The sequence below is a fragment of the Eschrichtius robustus genome, chromosome 2 (genome assembly GCF_028021215.1).
Source record: "Eschrichtius robustus isolate mEscRob2 chromosome 2, mEscRob2.pri, whole genome shotgun sequence".
NCBI classification, from domain to species: domain Eukaryota; kingdom Metazoa; phylum Chordata; class Mammalia; order Artiodactyla; family Eschrichtiidae; genus Eschrichtius; species Eschrichtius robustus.
In genome coordinates, this window is record NC_090825.1 from 43860863 (window position 1) to 43883279 (window position 22417).

General features: G+C 36.5%; 1 protein-coding gene across 1 annotated transcript in view; it reads left to right on the top strand.

The window, feature by feature from the left end:
* Positions 1-22417, top strand: part of MAP3K1 (mitogen-activated protein kinase kinase kinase 1) — a 77463-nt gene that overhangs the window by 49367 nt on the left and 5679 nt on the right. Inside the window, exons 7-15 of the mRNA XM_068535352.1 lie at positions 4079-4200; positions 4804-4885; positions 4999-5182; positions 7123-7383; positions 16644-16765; positions 18407-18498; positions 18773-18962; positions 19280-20561; positions 20936-21088. Of these exons, the coding sequence (XP_068391453.1) occupies positions 4079-4200; positions 4804-4885; positions 4999-5182; positions 7123-7383; positions 16644-16765; positions 18407-18498; positions 18773-18962; positions 19280-20561; positions 20936-21088 (2488 nt within the window). The remainder of the gene's footprint in view (positions 1-4078; positions 4201-4803; positions 4886-4998; positions 5183-7122; positions 7384-16643; positions 16766-18406; positions 18499-18772; positions 18963-19279; positions 20562-20935; positions 21089-22417) is intronic.

A 22417-nucleotide genomic window follows, 5' to 3' on the forward strand; every position in this document is an offset into this window, starting at 1 on the left:
GAACTGGAACCTGAGTATCCTGATTTCTAGTTCAGGGCTCTTTCTCTTACCTGTTATCTCTTCTAAATAAATGAAAAAATTAGCTTTACTCCTCAAGCTTCCTTACCCAAACTTCTAGAGCCTTTCTCCTTTTGACTGATATTCCTGTAGCTTTTTATTTTGGATAAAAATAATAACTGCTTAAAACCAGGTGGCCGAAGTTAAAATAGACAGTGTCTCTCTCTAAGATGAATAAAAGTACCCTTTAAATATGGGCTGGCCATAATTTGGGGGTTTTATTGATTCATTTGAATTTTTTGTATCCAAGGGGGGAAACCAAAGAAGTTGTAATCTTCCTAAGATTATACTGTGTAGTAAGTAGGTTGTTTCATGTAATCACAAATTTTTATGTCTAAAATAAATATTTTAAGACTAAAATTAATAAAAAGAAAATTTATCTGGAGATCTTATTGCAGTATATTAATTTTAAATGGTATATAAGAAACAATGAAAAACAGAATTGGGACAGATTGAATATGCATATAAAAAATAATTAACAAAACCTTACCAACAAAATAAAAGCTGCCAACAGAAACCTGTGGTCCAGTACATAAATGGGCAAAGGACATGAAGAGAATTTTCACAAAAGAAGAATTTCAAGGTGCTGACAAACATATGAAAACTGTTCAGGCAACCTAATAACTAAGGAAATGCTCATTTTAAAAAAATACATATATACATATATCAGATTTATTTACAGAATTAGTAGATCCTTTGTAATGTGACAATTCAGTTCTTACAAGATGCTTTACTGTATGTAAAGTGGTATATAGCCTTTCTGGAAAAAAATAATGTGACTTTTTAAAACGTTTATAGTCATCCAGTAAATGTATTTTTTTTTTTAAGAAAAAAATTTTAATTTGAGAAATGTACAAGACTTAACATATATGGCTGTTTCTCACAGTACTATGGTGAAAAATTGGGAACAACTTAAATATCCAGCAAATGAATGGTTAAAATATACCCATATTATGAATATTTCTTGCAGTCATTAGAATTATGCTTTTGAAGAATACTGAGTGGCATGAAATAAAATCCAGATTATAATACTGTCATGCATGAACCCATTTTTTATATATAAAAGGTATTGTAGGTGCATAAATACTGAAATGAATAAAAAATTTAATGGTTATTAATGGGTGGTGTTATGATGGGTGACATTTTTATACTTTAAATACTTTGGGCTTTGAGGGTCATTGGGTCTCTGTCACAACTATTCAGCTCTGCCCTTGTAGCTGAAGTAGCCATAGACAATATGTGAATGAATTGGTGTGGCTGTGTTCCAATAAAACTTTATTTACAGAAGCTTGACTAATTTGATCCCCCTTTAGTTCGCTAATCCCTGCTCTCTTACTCAAGTGATTTTACTTCTGAAGAAACTGCTAGAAAGAAAATCTGAAATGTCAAAAAAGAGGGCACAAAGATGTTTCTGACGGTTTCTTAAAATGTGGAAACAACTCAAATGTCCAGCAATAAGTGGGTGCTTAAGAAGTTAGGATCTGTCTAATCAATGAAAAATTATGCCACCACTTGAAGAGTTTAATAAGTAGAATTTTTACGATAAATCTCTTAAGAACATGAAATTGTACATGTATATAGATAAATGATCTGAATAATGTTTACCAAATATGTACTAGGAAGGAAAAAAGGCAGAAAATACCCCAGAATGGAATATTTTTAAGTCAGAAAAGCATTTAAGAAATAAGTTGCACTTGCAATTTGACTAAATTGTGGAACTTTATTTTTCCTGTATTTAAGTCTTTTGAATAAGCTAATTTTGGTGTAATTATTTGAAAAATTATTTGATCTTGCGTCATCTTTGCCATTAGTATTTTTATTATAGATTGTTGTGTAAATCATTTCTGCAGTTTTTTCGTTAATTTTTGTCATTAATACATGCACATTTTAATAGCTTTTCCCCCCTCCTCATAGCTCCATAATTATGAAAAGAGATAGAGAGACAGGATAGATAACTGGGAGGGAGAGAGACTAGTAAGTGTGCTTCAGCTCAGGAGTCACACATCGTGACATTGATGACATATTTGTTCAGCTTTCAGGGAAGTTTTTGGGGAACTGTTATTTGCTGTCAGTCACTCAGACCTGTTTTTCAGGAATTATAGCTTAAGATAGTAGAAGTGTAATATTGAGCCCAGGGGAAAGCCTGAGCTTAGTAGAAACACGAATTTGTAGGGATAAGTAGGTTATGGGATATTCTCCTCAAACTAAAGCCAAATGATAGATTTGCCACAAACTGTTCTGTGATCTTGGGCAGCTTACTTAGAATACCCCAGAATCTTGTCTTTACGTTGTAATGGAAATATTGTTACTGATTTTAAAAGCTGTTCATCACATCATGAAGGTTCAAACAAAAATTTGTAAAATAGAAACAAACCCCCCCTCCCCCCAGTCTGGGCTGCACACAAAATGACTACTGTTAACAGTTTTTAATACATCTTTTAAAATTATATAAAGCAAGGAAAATATAAAACTCTTCTCTGCATTCTATGGGTATGCAGACACACACACACCCCAATACTTCTCTCATCTTTCCTACTGTTAAGCAATATAGTCATGACATATATTTTGATCTGCAACTTGCTTTTTAAATTTAAAAACAATTTTTACTTTATATATCAAGAACATTTTCCTCAATACAAAAAATACACACTACTTCAGCTATATAAGATTGTATGGATATGACACACTATATTTTGCCCTTGCCAGAATTAATGGACATTTAGTACACCTCTAATTTTTGTTGGCCTATTAAATGCAATACATTTTATATTTTTTTGTTTACATAAAATATTTCTGAAGGATAGAATTCTAGAAAATAGGTTTTTTTAGGTCATGGATATATACATTTAGTATTTTAAGAAATACTAGCAAATTCCTTTCTAAAAATTTCAGGGTTTTTTTTACTCCCACCAGTAGTGTATATGAGAGCCTGTCTTCCTATGCCATTATCAACCTACTTAATTTTTGTCAATCAGAATTATCCCATTCCCCCCACAAAGACAAATAAAATAAGACAGAGCTTTATTAATTTAACATGTATTTTGTACTTCTCTTTTCACATTTATTGGCTATTGGTCTTTTTTATTTCAACTGCCTTTTTATCTTCTTTGCTCATTTCACTGTTGAGTTGTTAATATTTTTCTTACTGATTTTATATTCACTTTGTATATAAAAGGAATAGTCAAATATATACAATATAATTCAGATACACATAATAAAGTTACAATTTTGCCATAAATGGAACCATTCTATACAAGTTTGAATTCTGTCATGTTATCTGCTTTTTTTCACCATATGGTATATTATGGATATTTTTCTGTCATCATTTATGGATCTCTGATCCTTTTCAAAGGCTTCATAGTGTCTGGGTGTACCATTTTTTTTAACCTTCTTTTGATGTTCCTTTGGTTGATTTTTTTCCTTATGCTAAATAGTTCTGCAGTGAACATTCTCACACATACATCTTTATTATTTGTCTCTTTATTTCCTAGAAGTCTAGTTGAAAGGTTGTGTGCATTAAAAATGTGACATACTCGTTTCTAGGAAAGTTGGACTACACACGCACCAAAATTGTCTGAGATGTGTCTTCATACTTCAGGATGTGGAATAGATGAGCTCTACAGTTCTTCTAATACTTGAAATCTTGAAACTGTTGGCATGTAGTATGTTTGTACATAGTCAAATCTTATAGCAGTTTGTTTATTCAAAAGGTACAATAACAGAATTTTGGGGATACATATCTCTCTAAGATTGTAGTTCATAGGTTGAATTATATTCATAGCAAGGAAAGGTTAAACCATATCCACAACCTATAAATAAATGGTGGTATGAGTCTGATTCAAAATTACTGTATATTAATAAGAGAAATATTTCTCAAATAGTTCATATACAAGACGCTCCTAAACAAGAATTTCTAATTAATTTTTTCATAGTCTAAAGAAGCCACAATTGTTTTTAGCATATGGCATTAATTCTGTTACATTCTTTTGTGGTTAATGCTTTTGTTTCCCCTTCTTTATAGTATAAAAGATGAAGAGGAACAGATGTGTCCTATTTGCTTGTTGGGCATGCTTGATGAAGAAAGTCTTACAGTGTGTGAAGATGGCTGCAGGAACAAGCTGCACCACCATTGCATGTCAATTTGTATGTGGCTCTTTTTCTCTCTGTTTACTCAACGTGGTTATTACTCTTATCAGCTAACTATATCATTTAGGATTTTAACATAGCCTTCAGCGAGACTGGTGAGAGAAGAAAAGAAGTATACCTAGGCCCTGTAAGAAGTTTTCAACAAGTAGGAGTTTAGGATCTCTTAGGAATGAGCAAAGAAATGTTATAAAGTGTGACGTGTGGTAATGGAAGGCGTGCACAGAATTAGAAACAGTTCTGATCTGGAAGGTGCACATGGAGGGAAGGAGGTGGAAGAAGGTCTGGTCAGGCCTTCCAGAGAGGGTAACGCCAAAGCAAGTTTTGGAATAACATTACCAGGTTATCAAGTGGGCAGAATGTTTTGAAAAACAGTAAACAAAGTACATGTTCTATATAGCATGTTTAATTAAATAGCATTTGCAACGATTACAAGCATCAGAATAGTTTAACCTTCCGTGTCTGCCTGCGTTTAGGTAAACATATAATGTTTTGAGGTTCCTTCCATATAAATCCCATACTAGCTATTATGAACAATTATTACATAAATGCTTAATGTGAAACATTTGTACTTTTCTAAGTATTTTTTCCATAATTTTTCAGGGGCAGAAGAATGTAGAAGAAATAGAGAACCTTTAATATGTCCCCTTTGTAGGTCGAAGTGGAGATCCCATGATTTCTACAGGTAACAATTATGACCTAATGATTTGGGTATGTTTGATAAAGAATAAAAATGCTCCCGAAGTGTTGTTTAAATCTGTTAATTACTTTAGCAAGCTTCGTTACTTTTTCATTTAGCCACGAGTTGCCAAGCCCTGTGGATTCCCCTCCTTCCCTGCGAGCTGCCCAGCAGCAGACCACACAGCAGCATCCCTTGGCTGGATCACAACGAAGGAACCAAGAGAGCAATTTTAATCTTACTCATTATGGAACTCAGCAGATCCCTCCTGCTTATAAAGATTTAGCTGAGCCATGGATTCAGGTAAGTAGTTCTTGTTCTTCATTTCTCAAAGGAACATTTATAGACTAATTAATGTAGTTGTCTCCCCAGTTGTTTATAATTTAAGAAAGTACTTTTGCTTGCCTCCATCATGACTCGTATTCCATTGAAAATTTTAATTTTACCTTTGATGTTAATACTCTGCCACTTATTATAGAGCTTAAACTTCAAAATTTCTTTGTAATCTCACCTCCCATCTCTAGAAACATCTTTCTAAACTAACAGACATAAAAGGTTATTCAAGGATAGACACTAGAACCATTTAATGCTAAGTTTCTCCAATGTTTAATCCTGCCAAGAATTTGTCATTTTTCTTATTTGTTGCCATTTAAACTCAGTTTCTCCTATTCATATTCTCATGGCATATGTTAGGTACTCAATAATTGCTGAGGGGATGAATAAGAAAAGAATGTGGTATTTACCTTGTATTAGTCATTTTTATTTGTAAGGACAGTTTCCATTCCTTTACTTTCTCTTCTGCTTAAATACTTTTTCATCCTTAGTAAATCGGAATTTCGGTTGGTTGGTTGGATTCTAATGATTTTCTTTGTTGTTATCTGCTTAGTCCATTATTTTTTAAAATGTAGAATCCAAAACCAGACAACATCTCCAGTAGATTATAGTGAAGTAAAATGTTTTTGATAATCTGGTAAATTCTATTAAATTCGTTAACAGACACAGTAACTCATTAAGCTTATTACATCAGAAGGATTTATCTCCTTTTTCTTTTGTGACCATTATAGTCCTGCAGCTTTTGAATTCTCTTTTCTTAGCATGTTAACAGCCTAATATGAATCTAATAAAATTTACTAACTTAATAAATATATTATTTATTTTATCTAGTTCATTAACGGTATTTAACATAGGCCCTCACCTGCCCCTTCATGAGTCCTCAGGAAAACTCTCAATTTGATACTGAGCTATTGGATGCCATTTTTTCAAGGCAGTGGTTCAGGTTTGTTTTGCTTAAGCTTTAGGTTGGCCTAGGCTATATATTCCTAGTTTTTTAAATTAGGAATATCATATAAGACATAATTAAGACTTATTGGTATGCTGTTTAACAGTGCCAGGCATACAACAAATTCACTATACTCTAATTGATTTATTCTCCTTTACTATCACTTTAAAACAGAACACATAAAAAAGTCATGATTTATTTTCCCCAAAAATGTGTTTATTCATCCCTAATATTTAGAACTTTTTCAAATGAAACATTATCTTAGATATTAAGTTTACTTTTAGCTAACTGGTATCTTAGATATTAAGTTTACTTTTAGCTAACTGGTCCATAATGTCAAGACCATGCACCCTTTCTTTTCTTTAGGGATTCTCTGGCTTTGCAGATGTGATGATGATGACTATAATGACATGCACTTTAACTATAAGTATTTCATTAGCCTTTGCTGATCTGAACACAGTGTTTTTGTTTAGTCTTGATTTTTCCACTCCATTCATTATATATTTTCTAGTTAACCGAATAAGAGCCTTTGACTTACTACTATCATTGGTAGGAGAAATACTCTTATCTCTTGAACACCTGCCCCAGTGCCTTTCTTGATCTGGCTTTTTTTAATCTTCAGTTTTTTCTCTGTAAACTACCTTAACACAAATACAAATTTGAGGTTCTTCACAGATATGTTTATTTTGTTTTGTGGTAAGTGCCGGAGTACAGAAATGCATATATATCCATCTAATTACTTAATGGTGTTCACTCTTAGTTTTACTTGAGCTAATAAATGTTAAGGACTTTTGCTAATTACCAGTTAAACTTGAGTATGTCCTTACGGACACATTTGAAAATTGTATAGTATGGTGAAGACTTAAGAAATGTCCAGTTTTCCTTTAGTAACCAAAAATCATACTTAATTCAAAACACTTCAGTTTTTCTTCACATTGAATTCATTTTGTTTGTTTGATTATAGGTATTTGGAATGGAACTCGTTGGCTGCTTATTTTCTAGAAACTGGAATGTAAGAGAGATGGCTCTCAGACGTCTTTCCCACGATGTTAGCGGGGCTCTGCTGTTGGCAAATGGGGAGAGCACTGGAAATTCCGGGAGCAGCCCGAGTGCTGCCAGTGGGTCTTCCCAGACCAGTGTCTCAGGAGATGTGGTGGAGGCATGCTGCAACGTTTTGTCAATGGTCTGTGCTGACCCTGTCTACAAAGTGTACGTTGCTGCTTTAGTAAGTAGCTTTATTCTATAACTATAGCGTTATGGGTTTCTTGGGGTTGTTTTTTTTTTTTTTTGACAGTTTGCAGATATCGTTTTTAAGATTCAGTAAAACTACTTTACCTAATTTAATTCTGGAAAATCCAAAATTTTTTTTTATTCCATAATCCCAGGAAATTGCAATCTTCCATTTAATCTCTTCACTTGGATTTTACTCGTTTTAATCCGGTCAGCTTTTCTTATATGCTGTTTACTTTTCTCTACTCTAAAGTAGCAATAGTAGGACTTCCCTCATGGCGCAGTGGTTAAGAATCGCCTACCAATGCAGGGGACACAGGTTCGATCCCTGGCCTGGGAAGATCCCACATGCCGCAGAACAACTAAGCCCGCGAGCCACAACTGCTGAGCCTACATGCCACAGCTGCTGAGCCTGAGTGTCTAGAGCCCATGCTCCGCAACAAGAGAAGCCACTGCAACGAAGCCCCTGCTCGCCGCAACTAGAGAAAGCCCACGCGCAGCAATGAAGACCCAACGCAGCCAAAAAAAAAGCAATAGCTTGCTATTCATACCTTCACGTTTGCCTTACATTATCCGTGACCAAATTAAAGATTCTTTATGGGATAGCAAAGTAACCAGAGTTACTTTGATTTTTTTTTTTTTTAATTTGATATTAGTAGACATTAAGAAGAACTGATTTGGGGGACTTCCCTGGTGGTCCAGTGGTAAAGAATCCACCTTGCAGTGCAGGGGAAGCAGGGTTGATCCCTGGTCAGGGAATTACAATCCCATGTGCTGTGGGACAACTAAGCCTGCGTGCCACAACTACTGAGCTCACACGCCTCAACAAGAGAGCCCATGTGCTGCAAACTACAGAGCTGACACACTCTGGAGCCCGTGAACCACAGCTAGAGAGAGAAAACCCACACACCACAACTAGAGAGAAGCCCAAGCGCCGCAACGAAAGATCCCACGTGCCTCAACGAAAGATCCCGCGTGCCGCAACTAAGACCTGACACAGCCAAAAATATAAATAAAATAAATAAATATAAAAAAAAAGAACTGATTTTTAATGAATGTTGTATGGAAATTCAGAAACCTTTTCACAAAAGAGGATTCCATGACATAGATTACTGAGTAGTTTTTCTAGTTTAACCTGTTAGAAGTTGTCTTTCGTGAGTGAGATGGAATGACAAGGAGGCTGTTGTGTTTGTAATTTTGTAGGCTAAAATTTGACTTTCTCCATTATGAGTATATATATCTTTAGAACAGGGCTTCTCAACCTCAGCACTTACTGACATTGAGACATAATTATTTGTTGGGGGCAGGGGTGCTGTCTTATGCACTACAGGATGTTTAGTAGCATCCCTGGTCTATACCCACTAGACACCAATGGCCACCCTGTCCTCCCCTAAGTCATGACAACCAACAGTGTCTCCAGCCATTGCTGAGTGTCCCCTGAGGGTCGAAACTGCCCCCAGTTGAGGACCACTGCTTTATTTATTTATTTATTTATTATTATTTTATTTTTTTATACAGCATGTTCTTATTAGTTATCTATTTTATACATATTAGTGTACACATGTCAATCCCAATCTCCCAATTCATCCCACCGCCACCACAACCCCGCCCCCCCCCACCACTTTCCCCCCTTGGTGTCCATACATTTGTTCTCTACATCTGTGTCTCAATTTCTGCCCTGCAAACTGGTTCATCTGTACCATTTTTCTAGGTTCCACATATATACGATAATATATATTTGTTTTTCTCTTTCTGACTTACTTCACTCTGTATGACAGTCTCTGGATTCATCCACGTCTCTGCAAATGACCCAATTTCGTTCCTTTTTATGGCTGAGTAATATTCCATTGTATACATGTACCACATCTTCTTTATCCATTCGTCTGTTGATGGGCATTTACGTTGCTTCCATGACCTGGCTATCGTAACTAGTGCTGCAGTGGACATTGGGGTGCATGTGTCTTTTTGAATTAATGGTTTTCTCTGGGTGTATGCCCAGTAGTGGGATTGCTGGGTCATATGGTAATTCTATTTTTAGTTTTTTAAGGACCCTCCATACTGTTCTCCATAGTGGCTGTATCAATTTACATTCCCACCAACAGTGCAAGAGGGTTCCCTTTTCTCCACACCCTCTCCAGCATTTGTTGTTTGTAGATTTTCTGATGATGCCCATTCTAACTGGTGTGAGGTGATACCTCATTGTAGTTTTGATTTGCATTTCTCTAATAATTAGTGATGTTGAGCCGCTTTTCATGTGCTTCTTGGCCATCTGTATGTCTTCTTTGGAGAAATGTCTATTTAGGTCTTCTGCCCATTTTTGGATTGGGTTGTTTGTTTTTTTAATATTGAGCTGCGTGAGCTGTTTATGTATTTGGGAGATTAATCCTTTGTCCGTTGATTCGTTTGCAAATATTTTCTCCCATTCTCAGGGTCGTCTTTTCGTCTTGTTTGTAGTTTCCTTTGCTTTGCAAAAGCTTTTAAGTTTCAGTAGGTCCCATTTGATTATTTTTGTTTTTATTTCCATTACTCTAGGAGGTGGATCAAAAAAGATCTTGCTGTGATTTATGTCAAAGAGTGTTCTTCCTAAGAGTTTTATAGTGTCCAGTCTTACATTTAGGTCTTTAATCCATTTTGAGTTTATTTTTGTGTATGGTGTTAGGAAGTGTTCTAATTTCATTCTTTTACATGTAGTTGTCCAGTTTTCCCAGCACCACTTATTGAAGAGACTGTCTTTTCTCCATTGTATATCCTTGCCTCCTTTCTCATAGATTAGTTGACCACAGGTGCGTGGGTTTATCTCTGGGCTTTCTATCCTGTTCCATTGATCTATGTTTCTGTTTTTGTGCCAGTACCATACTGTCTTGATTACTGTAGCTTTGTAGTATAGTCTGAAGTCAGGGAGTCTGATTCCTCCAGCTCCGTTTTTTTCCCTCAAGGCTGCTTTGGCTATTCGGGGTCTTTTGTGTCTACATACAAATTTTAAGATTTTTCATTCTAGTTCCATAAAAAATGCCATTGGTAATTTGATAGGGATTGCACTGAATCTGTAGATTGCTTTGGGTAGTATAGTCTTACTCACAATATTGATTCTTCCAATTGAAGAACATGGTATATCTCTCCATCTGTTTGTATCATCTTTAATTTCTTTCAACAGTGTCTTACAGTTTTCTGCATACAGGCCTTTTGTCTCCCTAGGTACGTTTATTCCTAGGTATTTTATTCTTTTTGTTGCAGTGGTAGATGGGAGTATTTCCTTAATTTCTCTTTCAGATTTTTCCTCATTAGTGTATAGGAATGCAAGAGATTTCTGTGCATTAATTTTGTATCCTGCAACTTCACCAAATTCATTGATTAGCTCTAGTAGTTTTCTGGTGGCATCTTTAGGATTCTCTATGTATAGCATCATATCATCTGCAAACAGTGACAGCTTTACTTCTTCTTTTCCAATTTGTATTCCTCTTATTTCTTTTTCTTCTCTGATTGCCACAACTAGGACTTCCAAAACTATGTTGAATAATAGTGGTGAGAGTGGACATTCTTGTCTTGTTCCTGATCTTAGAGGAAATGCTTTCAGTTTTTCACGATTGAGAATGATGTTTGCTGTGGGTTTGTCATATATGGCCTTTATTATATTGAGGTAGGTTCCCTCTATGCCCACTTTCTGGAGAGTTTTTTTTTATCATATATTGGTGTTGAACTTTGTCAAAAGCTTTTTCTGCATCTATTGAGATGATCATATGGTTTTTATTCTTCAGTTTGTTAATGGTGTATCACATTGATTGATTTGTGTATATTGAAGAATCCTTGCATCCCTGGGATAAATCCCACTTGATCGTGGTGTATGATCCTTTAAATGTGTTGTTGGATTCTGTTTGCTAGTATTTTGTTGAGGATTTTTGCATCTATATTCATCAGTGATATTGGTCTGTAATTTTCTTTTTTTGTAGTGTCTTTGTCTGGTTTTGGTATCAGGGTGATGGTGGCCTCACAGAATGAGTTTGGGAGTGTTCCTTCCTCTGCAATTTTTTGGAAGAGTTTGAGAAGGATAGGTGTTAGCTCTTCTCTAAATGTTTGGTAGAATTCACCTGTGAAGCCATCTGGTCCTGGACTTTTGTTTGTTGGAAGATTTTTAATCACAGTTTCAATTTCATTACTTGTGATTGGTCTGTTCATATTTTCTATTTCTTCCTGGTTCAGTACTTGGAAGGTTATACCTTTCTAAGAATTTGTCCATTTCTTCCAGGTTGTCCATTTTATTGGCATAGAGTTGCTTGTAGTAGTCTCTTAGGATGCTTTGTATTTCTGCAGTGTCTGTTGTAACTTCTCCTTTTTCATTTCTAATTTTATTGATTTGAGTCCTCTTCCTCTTTTTCTTAATGAGTCTGGCTAATGGTTTATCAATTTTGTTTGTCTTCTCAAAGAACCAGCTTTTAGTTTTATTGATCTTTGCTATTATTTTCTTTGTTTCTTTTTCATTTATTTCTTCTCTGATCTTTATGATTTCTTTCCTTCTACTAATTTTGGGTTTGTTTGTTCTTCTTTCTCTAGTTCCTTTAGGTGTTAAGGTTAGATTGTTTATTTGAGATTTTTCTTGTTTCTTGAGGTAGGCTTGTATTGCTATAAACTTCCCTCTTAGAACAGCTTTTGCCGCATCCCATAGGTTTTGGATCGTCACGTTTTCATTGTCATTTGTCTCTAGGTATTTTTTGATTTCCTCTTTGATTTCTTCAGTGATCTCTTGGTTATTTAGGAACGTATTGTTTAGCCTCCATGTGTTTGTGTTTTTTTACGTTTTTTTCCCTGTAATTGATTTCTAATCTCATAGTGTTGTGGTCAGAAAAGATGCTTGATATGATTTCAGTTTTCTTAAATTTACTGAGGCTGATTTGTGACCCAAGATGTGATCTATCCTGGAGAATGTTCTGTGCACACTTAAGAAAGTGTAATCTGCTGTTTTTGGATGGAATGTCCTATAAATATCAATTAAATCTATCTGGTCTATTGTGTCATTTAAAGCTTGTGTTTCTTTAGTAACTTTCTATTTGGATGATCTGTCCATTGGTGTAAGTGAGGTGTTAAAGTCCCCCACTATTATTGTGTTACTATAGATTTCCTCTTCTATAGCTGTTAGCAGTTGCCTTATGTATTGAGGTGCTCCTATGTTGGGAGCATATATATTTATAATTGTTATATCTTCTTCTTGGATTGATCCCTTGATCATTATGTAGTGTCCTTCCTTGTCTCTTGTAACATTCTTTAAAGTCTATTTTATCTGATACGAGTATTGCTACTCCAGCTTTCTTTTGATTTCCATTTTCATGGAATATCTTTTTCCATCCCCTCACTTTCAGTCTGTATGTGTCCCTAGGTCTGAAGTGGGTCTCTTGTAGACAGCATATATATGGGTCTTGTTTTTGTATCCATCCAGTGAGCCTGTGTCTTTTGGTTGGAGCATTTAATTCATTCACGTTTAAGGTAATTATCGATATGTATGTTCCTATTACCATTTTCTTAATCGTTTTGGGCTTGTTTTTTAAGTCCTTTTCTTCTCTTGTGTCTCCCACTTAGAGAAGTTCCTTTAGCATTTGTTGTAGAGCTGGTTTGGTGGTGCTGAATTCTCTTAGCTTCTGCTTGTCTGTAAAGCTTTTGATTTCTCCATCGAATATTGTCGGGTAGAGTAATCTTGGTTGTAGGTTCTTCCCTTTCATCACTTTAAATATGTCATGCCACTCCCTTCTGGCTTGTAGAGTTTCTGCTGAGAAATCAGCTGTTAACCTTATGGGAGTTCCCTTGTATGTTATTTGTCGTTTTTCCCTTGCTGCTTTCAATAATTTTTCTTTGTCTTTAAGTTTTGCCAATTTGATTTCTATGTGTCTCGGTGTGTTTCTCCTTGGGTTTATCCTGTGTGGGACTCTCTGCGCTTCCTGGACTTGGGTGGCTATTTCCTTTCCCATGTTAGGGAAGTTTTCGACTATAATCTCTTCAAATATTTTCTCTGGTCCTTTCTCTCTCTCTTCTCCTTCTGGGACCCCTATAATGCGAATGTTACTACGTTTAATGTTGTCCCAGAGGTCTCTTAGGCTGTCTTCATTTCTTTTCATTCTTTTTTCTTTATTCTGTTCCGCAGCGGTGAATTCCACCATCCTGTCTTCCAGATCACTTATCCGTTCTTCTGCCTCAGTTATCCTGCTATTGATTCCTTCTAGTGTATTTTTCATTTCAGTTATTGTATTGTTCATCTCTGTTTGTTTTTTAATTCTTCTAGGTCTTTGTTAAACATTTCTTGCATCTTCTCGATCTTTGCCTCCATTCTTTTGCTGAGGTTCTGGATCATCTTCACTATCATTATTCTGAATTCTTTTTTTGGAAGGTTGCCTATCTCCAGTTCATTTAGTTGTTTTTCTGGGGTTTTCTCTTGTTCCTTCATCTGGTACACAGCCCTCTGCCTTTTCATCTTGTCTGTCTTTCTGTGAATGTGGTTTTTGTTCCACAGACTGCAGGATTGTAGTTCTTCTTAGGACCACTGCTTTAGAATAATTCTTATCTGGTCTGGTTTTTGGTTTTTTTTTTAATTCTTCCACTTCATTTTTAAAATTTATTTATTTATTTAATTTATTTGTTTTTGGCTGCGTTGGGTCTTCGTTGCTACGCACAGCCTTTCTCTAGTTGCAGTGTGCGGGCTTCTCTTGTTGCAGAGCACAGGCTCTAGGCGTGCAGGCTTCCGTAGTTGCAGCACGCAGGCTCAGTAGTTGTGGTTCGCGGGCTCTAGAGCGCAGAGTCAGTACTTGTGGCACACGGGATTAGTTGCTCCATGGCATGTGGGATCTTCCCAGACCAGGAATCAAACCTGTGTCCCCTGTGTTGGCAGGAGGATTCTTAACCACTGTGCCACCAGGGAAGTCCCTGGTCTGTTTTTAAAACTCATTTCATTTCTCTGCCTCCACTCTTAATCTTTTTATAATCCATCCTATAACAACTACGCCTAGCAAATCTTCTTTTTGAAATGTAGTATAGTGTAGTGTTTATGAACATTAGTTTGGAGTCAAAATTGAGTGACCTCATAATTTATCATCCCAACTGGGATACTTGAATAATCTGCTAAACTGGGACTAGCCTAGGCAATCTGGATATATGGTCAAAATCAGAGAGACTTTGATTCGAATTCTGGTTCTCCAGTTTGCTAGCAGTGTAACTTTTTAGGACTCTTAAACTTCAGCTTTTTCCCCTATAAAATAATGAAAATATGTACCTCTTGGGTTTGAAATGAGATTGTGTAGATACCTCTAACTGGAATGTCTAGTACATTGTGAGAACACTGAATATAATAGTCATCATTATTCCTTAAATGCCACTTTATTCCCCAGCTCAGAAACCTATAGAGGTTTCTGTTTCTTCAACAGTATTTCCTGAGGCATATTCTGTGGAAGTTTGGCTGGATTATGAAAAGTTCCTTCCCTTTCTTCCCTGAAGAAAGAGCTCTGTGTTCAGTTAAAATTGATGAATACTAAATTACATGAGGTTAAATGGGTCTGTTCACTGAAAGGCTTCTAGGAGCCTTCATAAGTTAACATACATTGGGAATCTAATCATGGCATGATGCATTATTTCCCAAATTTATCTTAACCGTGGTCTGTTTTTTCATATAGCATCTTGAGGGACCAACATACTATAGAATACTATAGAATAAAGACCAGTATACTGTAGAATAAAGACCAGTGTTCTTGGCTCAACTTTTTACCTCTTTCTTCTTACTACTTTCCAACACAAACCTTCAGACATATTTGACTGTTCAATATAATGCCTTACTATCTGGTTGTTTATTATCACTTCACGTGGTTTCCCAATGCGTTCATGAGCTCCTAGAGTGCAGGGACTCTGAATGATACTGTATTCTGATTCCTCTGCAGTTATTTAGTGTGCCAGGCACAGTGAGGGCAGACATGGTTCCTGCCCTTAGAGCTCTCCCTTCCCTTTCTCCCCTCCCTCTTGCCCTTCTTTGTTTTCCCTTCCCCTCCCTCCCCATATATAATTTTTTGCTGAACCATTTGAAAGTTATGTGCAGGCATCATGACATTTCACTTCAAATACTTTAGCATGTATCTCTTAAGAACAAATAACATTCTTCTGTATAATCACCATGCAATCAGCAAACTCTGAAAATTTAGCATTAATAACAATATTATTATGGACTATAAAGTCCATATTCATATATCCCCAAATTGTCCCAACAGTGTCCTTTTCAGCTAAACTACAGACTTTATTCATATTTCACCCATTTTTCCATTAATGTCTTTTTTCTCTTTTAGGATCCAATCCAGAATCTCACATTGCATTTAGTTTTCATGCCCCCCTAATCTTCCCACCTGTGACAATCCCTCAGTCTTTACTTGTCTTTTGTAGACCTTGACACTTTTGAAGTGTATTGGCCAGTTATTTTGAAGAATGTTCCTCAATTTGGGTTTATCTGGTATTTTCTCAGGATTACATTATGCATTTTTCGCAAGAACACCAGAGGTGATGTGCCCTTCTCAGTGCATTGTTATTAGGGGGTATATCACGTCAGTGTGTCTTATTATTGGTGATGCCATCCTTCGTCACTTGCTTAAGGTGCTGTCTACTGGGTACTGTAAAATTACTATTAATAAATGTCTTGGGGGAGATACTTTGAGACTATGCAAATATCCTGTTTCTATTCACAGATTTTAGCATTTGTCAGTGGATCTAGCCTACAGCAATGACTACTGTGGTGTTCTAATGGTGATCTTCTATTTCCCATATTCCTCCTTTATTAGTTAATTGGAATTTGTCTATAATGAAGAGCCGTCTCTTCTCTCCCATTTATGTATTTATTCAGTTTTTTATTTCTATCACCATAGACTCATGGGTATTTATTTTATTCTATGGGTTATAATTCAGTACTATCATTTACTTTGTTGCCCAAGTTATTCCATCTTTAGCCATTGGGAGCTCTTTCAAGTCGGCGCCTTTCCTCATTTTCTTTTTAAAATAACTTTTTATTCTGAAATTAATTCAGACTTTTAAAAATTACAGAAATAGTTGAGAGTTCCTTTCTACCTTATCTATTTATTTATCCAATTTTTTATTTGTATCAGTATCAACTCACGGATTCTTATTTTATTTATGGGTTATAATCTATTCCTTTCATTTTATTTCTCAAATTGTCTCTCAGATTAGGCCATTGTCTCTGATGCTTTTTAAATGTAGTTAAACTGACCTTCAGTTTTTTTCCCCCAGAAAACGTTGAGAGCCATGCTAGTATATACTCCTTGCCATAGTTTGGCAGAAAGAATCAAACTGCAGAGACTTCTCCGGCCAGTTGTAGACACCATCCTAGTCAAGTGTGCAGACGTCAATAGGTAAGGCCCTACAAATGAACTGCTTCAAACCGTCTTGTCCTGAAAGCCTAGCACAGAGCCTCACACCTAGTGAGTATTTGATACATACTTACTAAATGAGGCTTTGAATATTGTTTTCTAATGTGAGATTTGAAATTAACATGTAACATTTAAAGCTCTTAAGGACTAGGAAGAAGAACTAATGGCAAGTAAAAACCAGGCTAACAAACTGCATGGACTTCCACATTATTGTATTGTGGTTGATTCTCTTTTATTTTAAAGTAATATTCTTAAAACTGAAGTCCAGTTGATAAGAACAGCAGCTGATATATGAGATATTATCTCATTTTAGAGAATGAGTTACACAGGATAGGAACCAATAAAATCATTATACATGCTTTGCATTATCAGGGCCAAAAAAACAAAAACAAAAACCCCATTCCATTATTTTCTTTGTGATGGAATTTTACTCTAACTGTGATAGTTTTGTCAAATAACAACAACAACAATTCCATATATCCCTGCAATATCCTTAAAAATCAGCAAGGAACAGGAACAGCCCTAACTGGAGGTAGAGAAATGAGGGTATGGTGATAGGGAAAATGAGCACAAGCTATGCTTTTATTAGACCGCTGGTTCTCTCTCTCTTTTATTTTTTCCCTTTCCATAAAGTGGGAGGAAAAAGACCACTTTTCATATAATGAGCATAGCTACAGTAAACACTTTTTGGGCAGTTCTCATCTCTTCGTGTCCCAGCAGATCTCAGGTGGTAAGAAGCACTGACTCTCCCTTGGTTTGCCTCTGCCATTACCTCCCTTTGGAGCTCTTCTAGTCCAACTTTGTCTTCCTCCCTAAGTCACATGATGTAGTCTGTAGAGGATCTCAGAAGTTAAGCACTTAACTTTGACTTGTTTCTCATCTCATAAAGTCTGTCTTTTGTCTCCATTGTTTCTCTACACAAGCCTACAGATTGTAAGTATTAGAGGTTTTCTTGTTGCTTAGAGAGAATACTATAAATATCTGAAAAAAATTAACAATTAATTTGCAAAATGCATAGAAAAATCATTTCATTTCTTAGTATTATAATAGGGTTTTTTCCCCTAAGAATTTCAATGCTTTTATGGCATTTGTTTTGTTGTCCGCTTTCTGAAATTCTAAAGTTAGGTTGTTTACCTGGTCACTTGAATGACTGAACATCATAAGAAATATGGTAAAGAGATTTTATGATATTTAGACGTCATTCTGGCTATATAAAGAAAATATAAAGGTTTTGGATGGGAAGATTTTGTTTTTAATTCAAGAGAACTTAGTGAAAATTCAGAAACCAAAATGTCTGAGTCTTTTCTTTCTTATTTTAACAAGGTATGATAATGAAAATAAGCCTTTTATCTGGTTTCGTATTTAAATTAATACTTGCTGTTTAAGAGCCAGTAGTGAAGATTCTGTGCTTAACATAGAAGATAAGGTAAAATTTATGAAATTAGACCTAATAATAAATATTATTACTTATAGTGACATCATTAATTCAGTTTTAGTGGTTGAGAAGCAAACACTCCTAAAAACATTTTTCCCACCTTTTCACAAGGCATTACATTACTCCTCTCCTTTTAATATGTATTTTATCCAAGATTCAAGTCTGATGTTGCTTCCTTTCATTTTTAGTCGCACAAGTCAGCTGTCTATATCAACGCTATTGGAATTGTGCAAAGGCCAAGCAGGAGAGTTGGCGGTTGGCAGAGAAATACTTAAAGCTGGTAATGACTTTTTACTTAAAATTAATATAGCATGTTTTATCATTTTCCGTAGACGGTCTAATCTCATAATCTCTAATAGGGCAGTTACAGGATTTTGAAATAATTTTGTAAATTGACTCAGCTAACATTAGAAGTAGGAATTAATCTAAAAGGGGGGAGAGTCTTGAAATTAATATAATTCAAGTATTTTTGTTAACCTTAAACCATTTGATCATGTTTTGTTTTAGATTTTAATATCACTGTTTTCCAGTTATTTTTACTTTCCTTTCTGTAGGATCCATTGGTATTGGTGGTGTTGATTATGTCTTAAATTGTATTCTTGGAAACCAAACTGAATCAAACAACTGGCAAGAACTCCTGGGCCGCCTTTGTCTCATAGATAGACTGCTGTTGGAATTTCCTGCTGAATTTTACCCTCATACTGTCAGTACTGATGTTTCACAAGCTGAGCCTGTTGAAGTCAGGTAATTTTTCTTCTGAAAATACGTTTCTTTTCCTCCTCTTATCTACCCCATCCCACCGCCCCCCGCCACACCCATCCAAGAAGGACACATTTTAGATGAATGAAAGACTCAAATTACAGCGCACATGTAGGTTACTGATACCTTAATATTTGATTGGCAAACACCTGAAGTCTAGGCTATTTAATTAAAAATTTATAGATCCTTTATACTGATTTTTTTTTTATGTAAAAGCTGTGAATTAGTACCGTTTTCTTTATTTGTATATATTTTGCAGTAATTTTAACTTGTTTCATAATTGAATGTGTTTTTTCTTTCAGGTATAAGAAGCTGCTGTCCCTCTTAACCTTTGCTTTGCAGTCCATTGATAATTCCCACTCAATGGTTGGTAAACTCTCCCGAAGGATATATTTGAGTTCTGCAAGAATGGTTACTGCAGTGCCCCATGTATTTTCAAAACTGTTAGAAATGCTGAATGTTTCCAGTTCTACTCATTTTACCAGGATGCGTCGTCGTTTGATGGCTATTGCAGATGAGGTGGAAATTGCTGAGGCCATCCAGCTGGGCACAGAAGACACTTCGGATGGTCGACATGACAGCTTTTTGAAGGCATCAGTCCCTAACAGCTGTCCAGAAGCCACAGAGAACAGTTCCTTTGAGCGCACAGACCATTTAGAGAAAACTGGAAAAGGATTGTGTGCTACAAAATTGAGTGCCAGTTCAGAGGACATTTCTGACCGACTGGCCAGCATTTCAGTAGGACTTCCTAGTTCAACAACAATGGAGCAGCCAAAGCCAATGGTTCAAACAAAAGGCAGACCCCACAGTCAGTGTTTGAACTCCTCTCCTTTATCTCATCATTCCCAACTAATGTTCCCAGCCTTGTCAAGCCCTTCTTCATCTGCCCCATCTGTACCACCTGGCACCGTAACAGATGTCTCTAAGCATAGACCTCAGGGGTTTGTTCCCTGCAAAATACCTTCTGCATCTCCTCAAACACAGCGCAAGTTTTCTCTACAGTTCCAGAGAAACTGTTCTGAAAACAAAGACTCAGATAAACTTTCCCCAATCTTTACTCAGTCAAGACCCCTGCCCTCCAGTAATATACACAGGCCAAAGCCATCTCGACCTACCCCAAGTAATGCAAGTAAACAGGGAGATGCCTCAAAAAATAGCATGACACTTGATTTGAACGGTAGTTCCAAATGTGATGATGGCTTTGGCAGCAGCAGCAATACCAGTAATGCTGTTATACCTAGTGACGAGACAGTGTTCACCCCAGTAGAGGAGAAATGCAGATTAGATGTCAATACAGAGCTCAACTCCAGTATTGAGGACCTTCTTGAAGCGTCTATGCCTTCAAGTGACACAACAGTAACTTTTAAGTCAGAAGTTGCCGTGCTCTCTCCTGAAAAGGATGAAAATGATGATACCTACAAAGATGATATGAATCATAATCAAAAGTGCAAAGAAAAAATGGAAGCTGAAGAAGAAGAAGCTTTAGCGATTGCCATGGCAATGTCAGCATCTCAGGATGCCCTCCCCATAGTTCCTCAACTACAGACTGAAAATGGAGAAGACATCATCATTATTCAACAAGATGTAAGTATAGTCTTTAAGAGGTTAGAGAATTTCCTCGGGCCGTGCTAAAATAAAACTAATTCAGAAATACAGCTTTAAACATGAGTTAAGTGTTAGAAGCAGATTTTTCACATAGAATTAATTATACAACAGTTTTTGTATCATTATTTGAACAGAAATACACATTGCCTATTTCAGAGGCGCTTCTGGTTGATTCTACAATGGTGATCACTTATGCATTTGACATTGGTCACCAACACTGTCCCTTCAGAGGTCAAGTTTATAGGTGATTTGGGAAGCCAGACTGAACAAGGGTAATATTTTGCCAGGCTGATTTCACAAACTCTTACTCTTTTAACTTAACAGTAAAAGGATTGCTCTCATTTAATATGCAGACACCAGAGACTCTACCAGGACATACCAAAGCAAAACAACCTTATAGAGAAGACACTGAATGGCTGAAAGGTCAGCAGATAGGCCTTGGAGCATTTTCTTCTTGTTATCAGGCTCAAGATGTGGGAACTGGAACTTTAATGGCTGTTAAACAGGTAAATATCTAGTGAGCATATAAATGATTAAAATTATAAAAGTGAAAAATGAGCAAATAAAGGATATATCCCCGTATGTATATATTTTAGTTTTTAAAGTTTTCAGAAACCCAAATTTCTTTTTTTAAAATATTTATTTATTCTATTTATTATTTATTTTTTTTGCTGCATTGGGTCCTAGTTGTGGCATGCAGGATCTTCATTGCAGCATGTGGGCCTCTCTCTAGTTGTGGCTTGCAGGTTTTCTCTCTCTAGTTGCGGCACGCAGCCTCTCTTGTTGAGGCGTGCAGGCTCAGTAGTTGTGGCGCGAGGGTTTAGTTGCCCTGTGGCATGTGGGATTTTAGTTCCCCGACCACAGATCAAACCCACGTTCCCTGCATTGGAAGGCGGATTCCTTACGACTGGACCACCAGGGAAGTCCTGAGAAACCTAAATTTTAAAGTAGATGTTGCCACAGCACCAAAAGTATCATGAGTTCTATTTGAAAGTTGAAGCATGATTATTGTCATGGTTCATCAAGATGAAACATCAGGATAGGCCCTATAAAGGTTGCAGTTTTTGTTTGCACTTTTTTATATTTATTAGAGGTATGGTTTTATACTCCCTTCAGCAAAGTTACTGGTGCAATGTCATCTTGGGATTTCTGTGGTTTACTTTTTTTTTTTTTTTAATTAATTAATTTATTAATTTATTTATTTATTTTTGGCTGTGTTGGGTCCTCGTTTCTGTGCGAGGGCCCTCTATAGTTGCGGCAAGCGGGGGCCACTCTTCATCGTGGTGCACGGGCCTCTCACCATCGTGGCCTCTCTTGTTGCAGAGAGCACAGGCTCCAGACGCGCAGGCTCAGTAATTGTGGCTCACGGGCCCAGCTGCTCCGCGGCATGTGGGATCTTCCCAGACCAGGGCTCGAACCCACGTCCCCTGTACTGGCAGGCAGATTCTCAACCACTGCGCCACCAGGGAAGCCCCTGGTTTACTTTTTATAATGAGCATGCTTATCAAGATATGACAATAGTTGGGAACTCCCTGGTGGTCCAGTGGTTAGGACTCGGCGCTCTCACTGCTGGGGCCCGGGTTCAATCCCTGGTTGGGGAACTAAGATCCCACAAGCCTCATGGCGAGGCCATAGTAAAGTTTTCATGTTTAAGTCATGTTGGTTCTTATGATTGGGCTTTTCTCAATTTTTTAGTCTGTCTTCAGACAGTCTTGAAAGATTGCTTATGTCCCAGTCTCGTTTCATCTCCTGATATTTTACTGCTGCTTGTTAGATTCTTATTATTTAAAAGAGTTTGACTTGGTTTTTTAATAAAGTATCTACATTGCATTCAT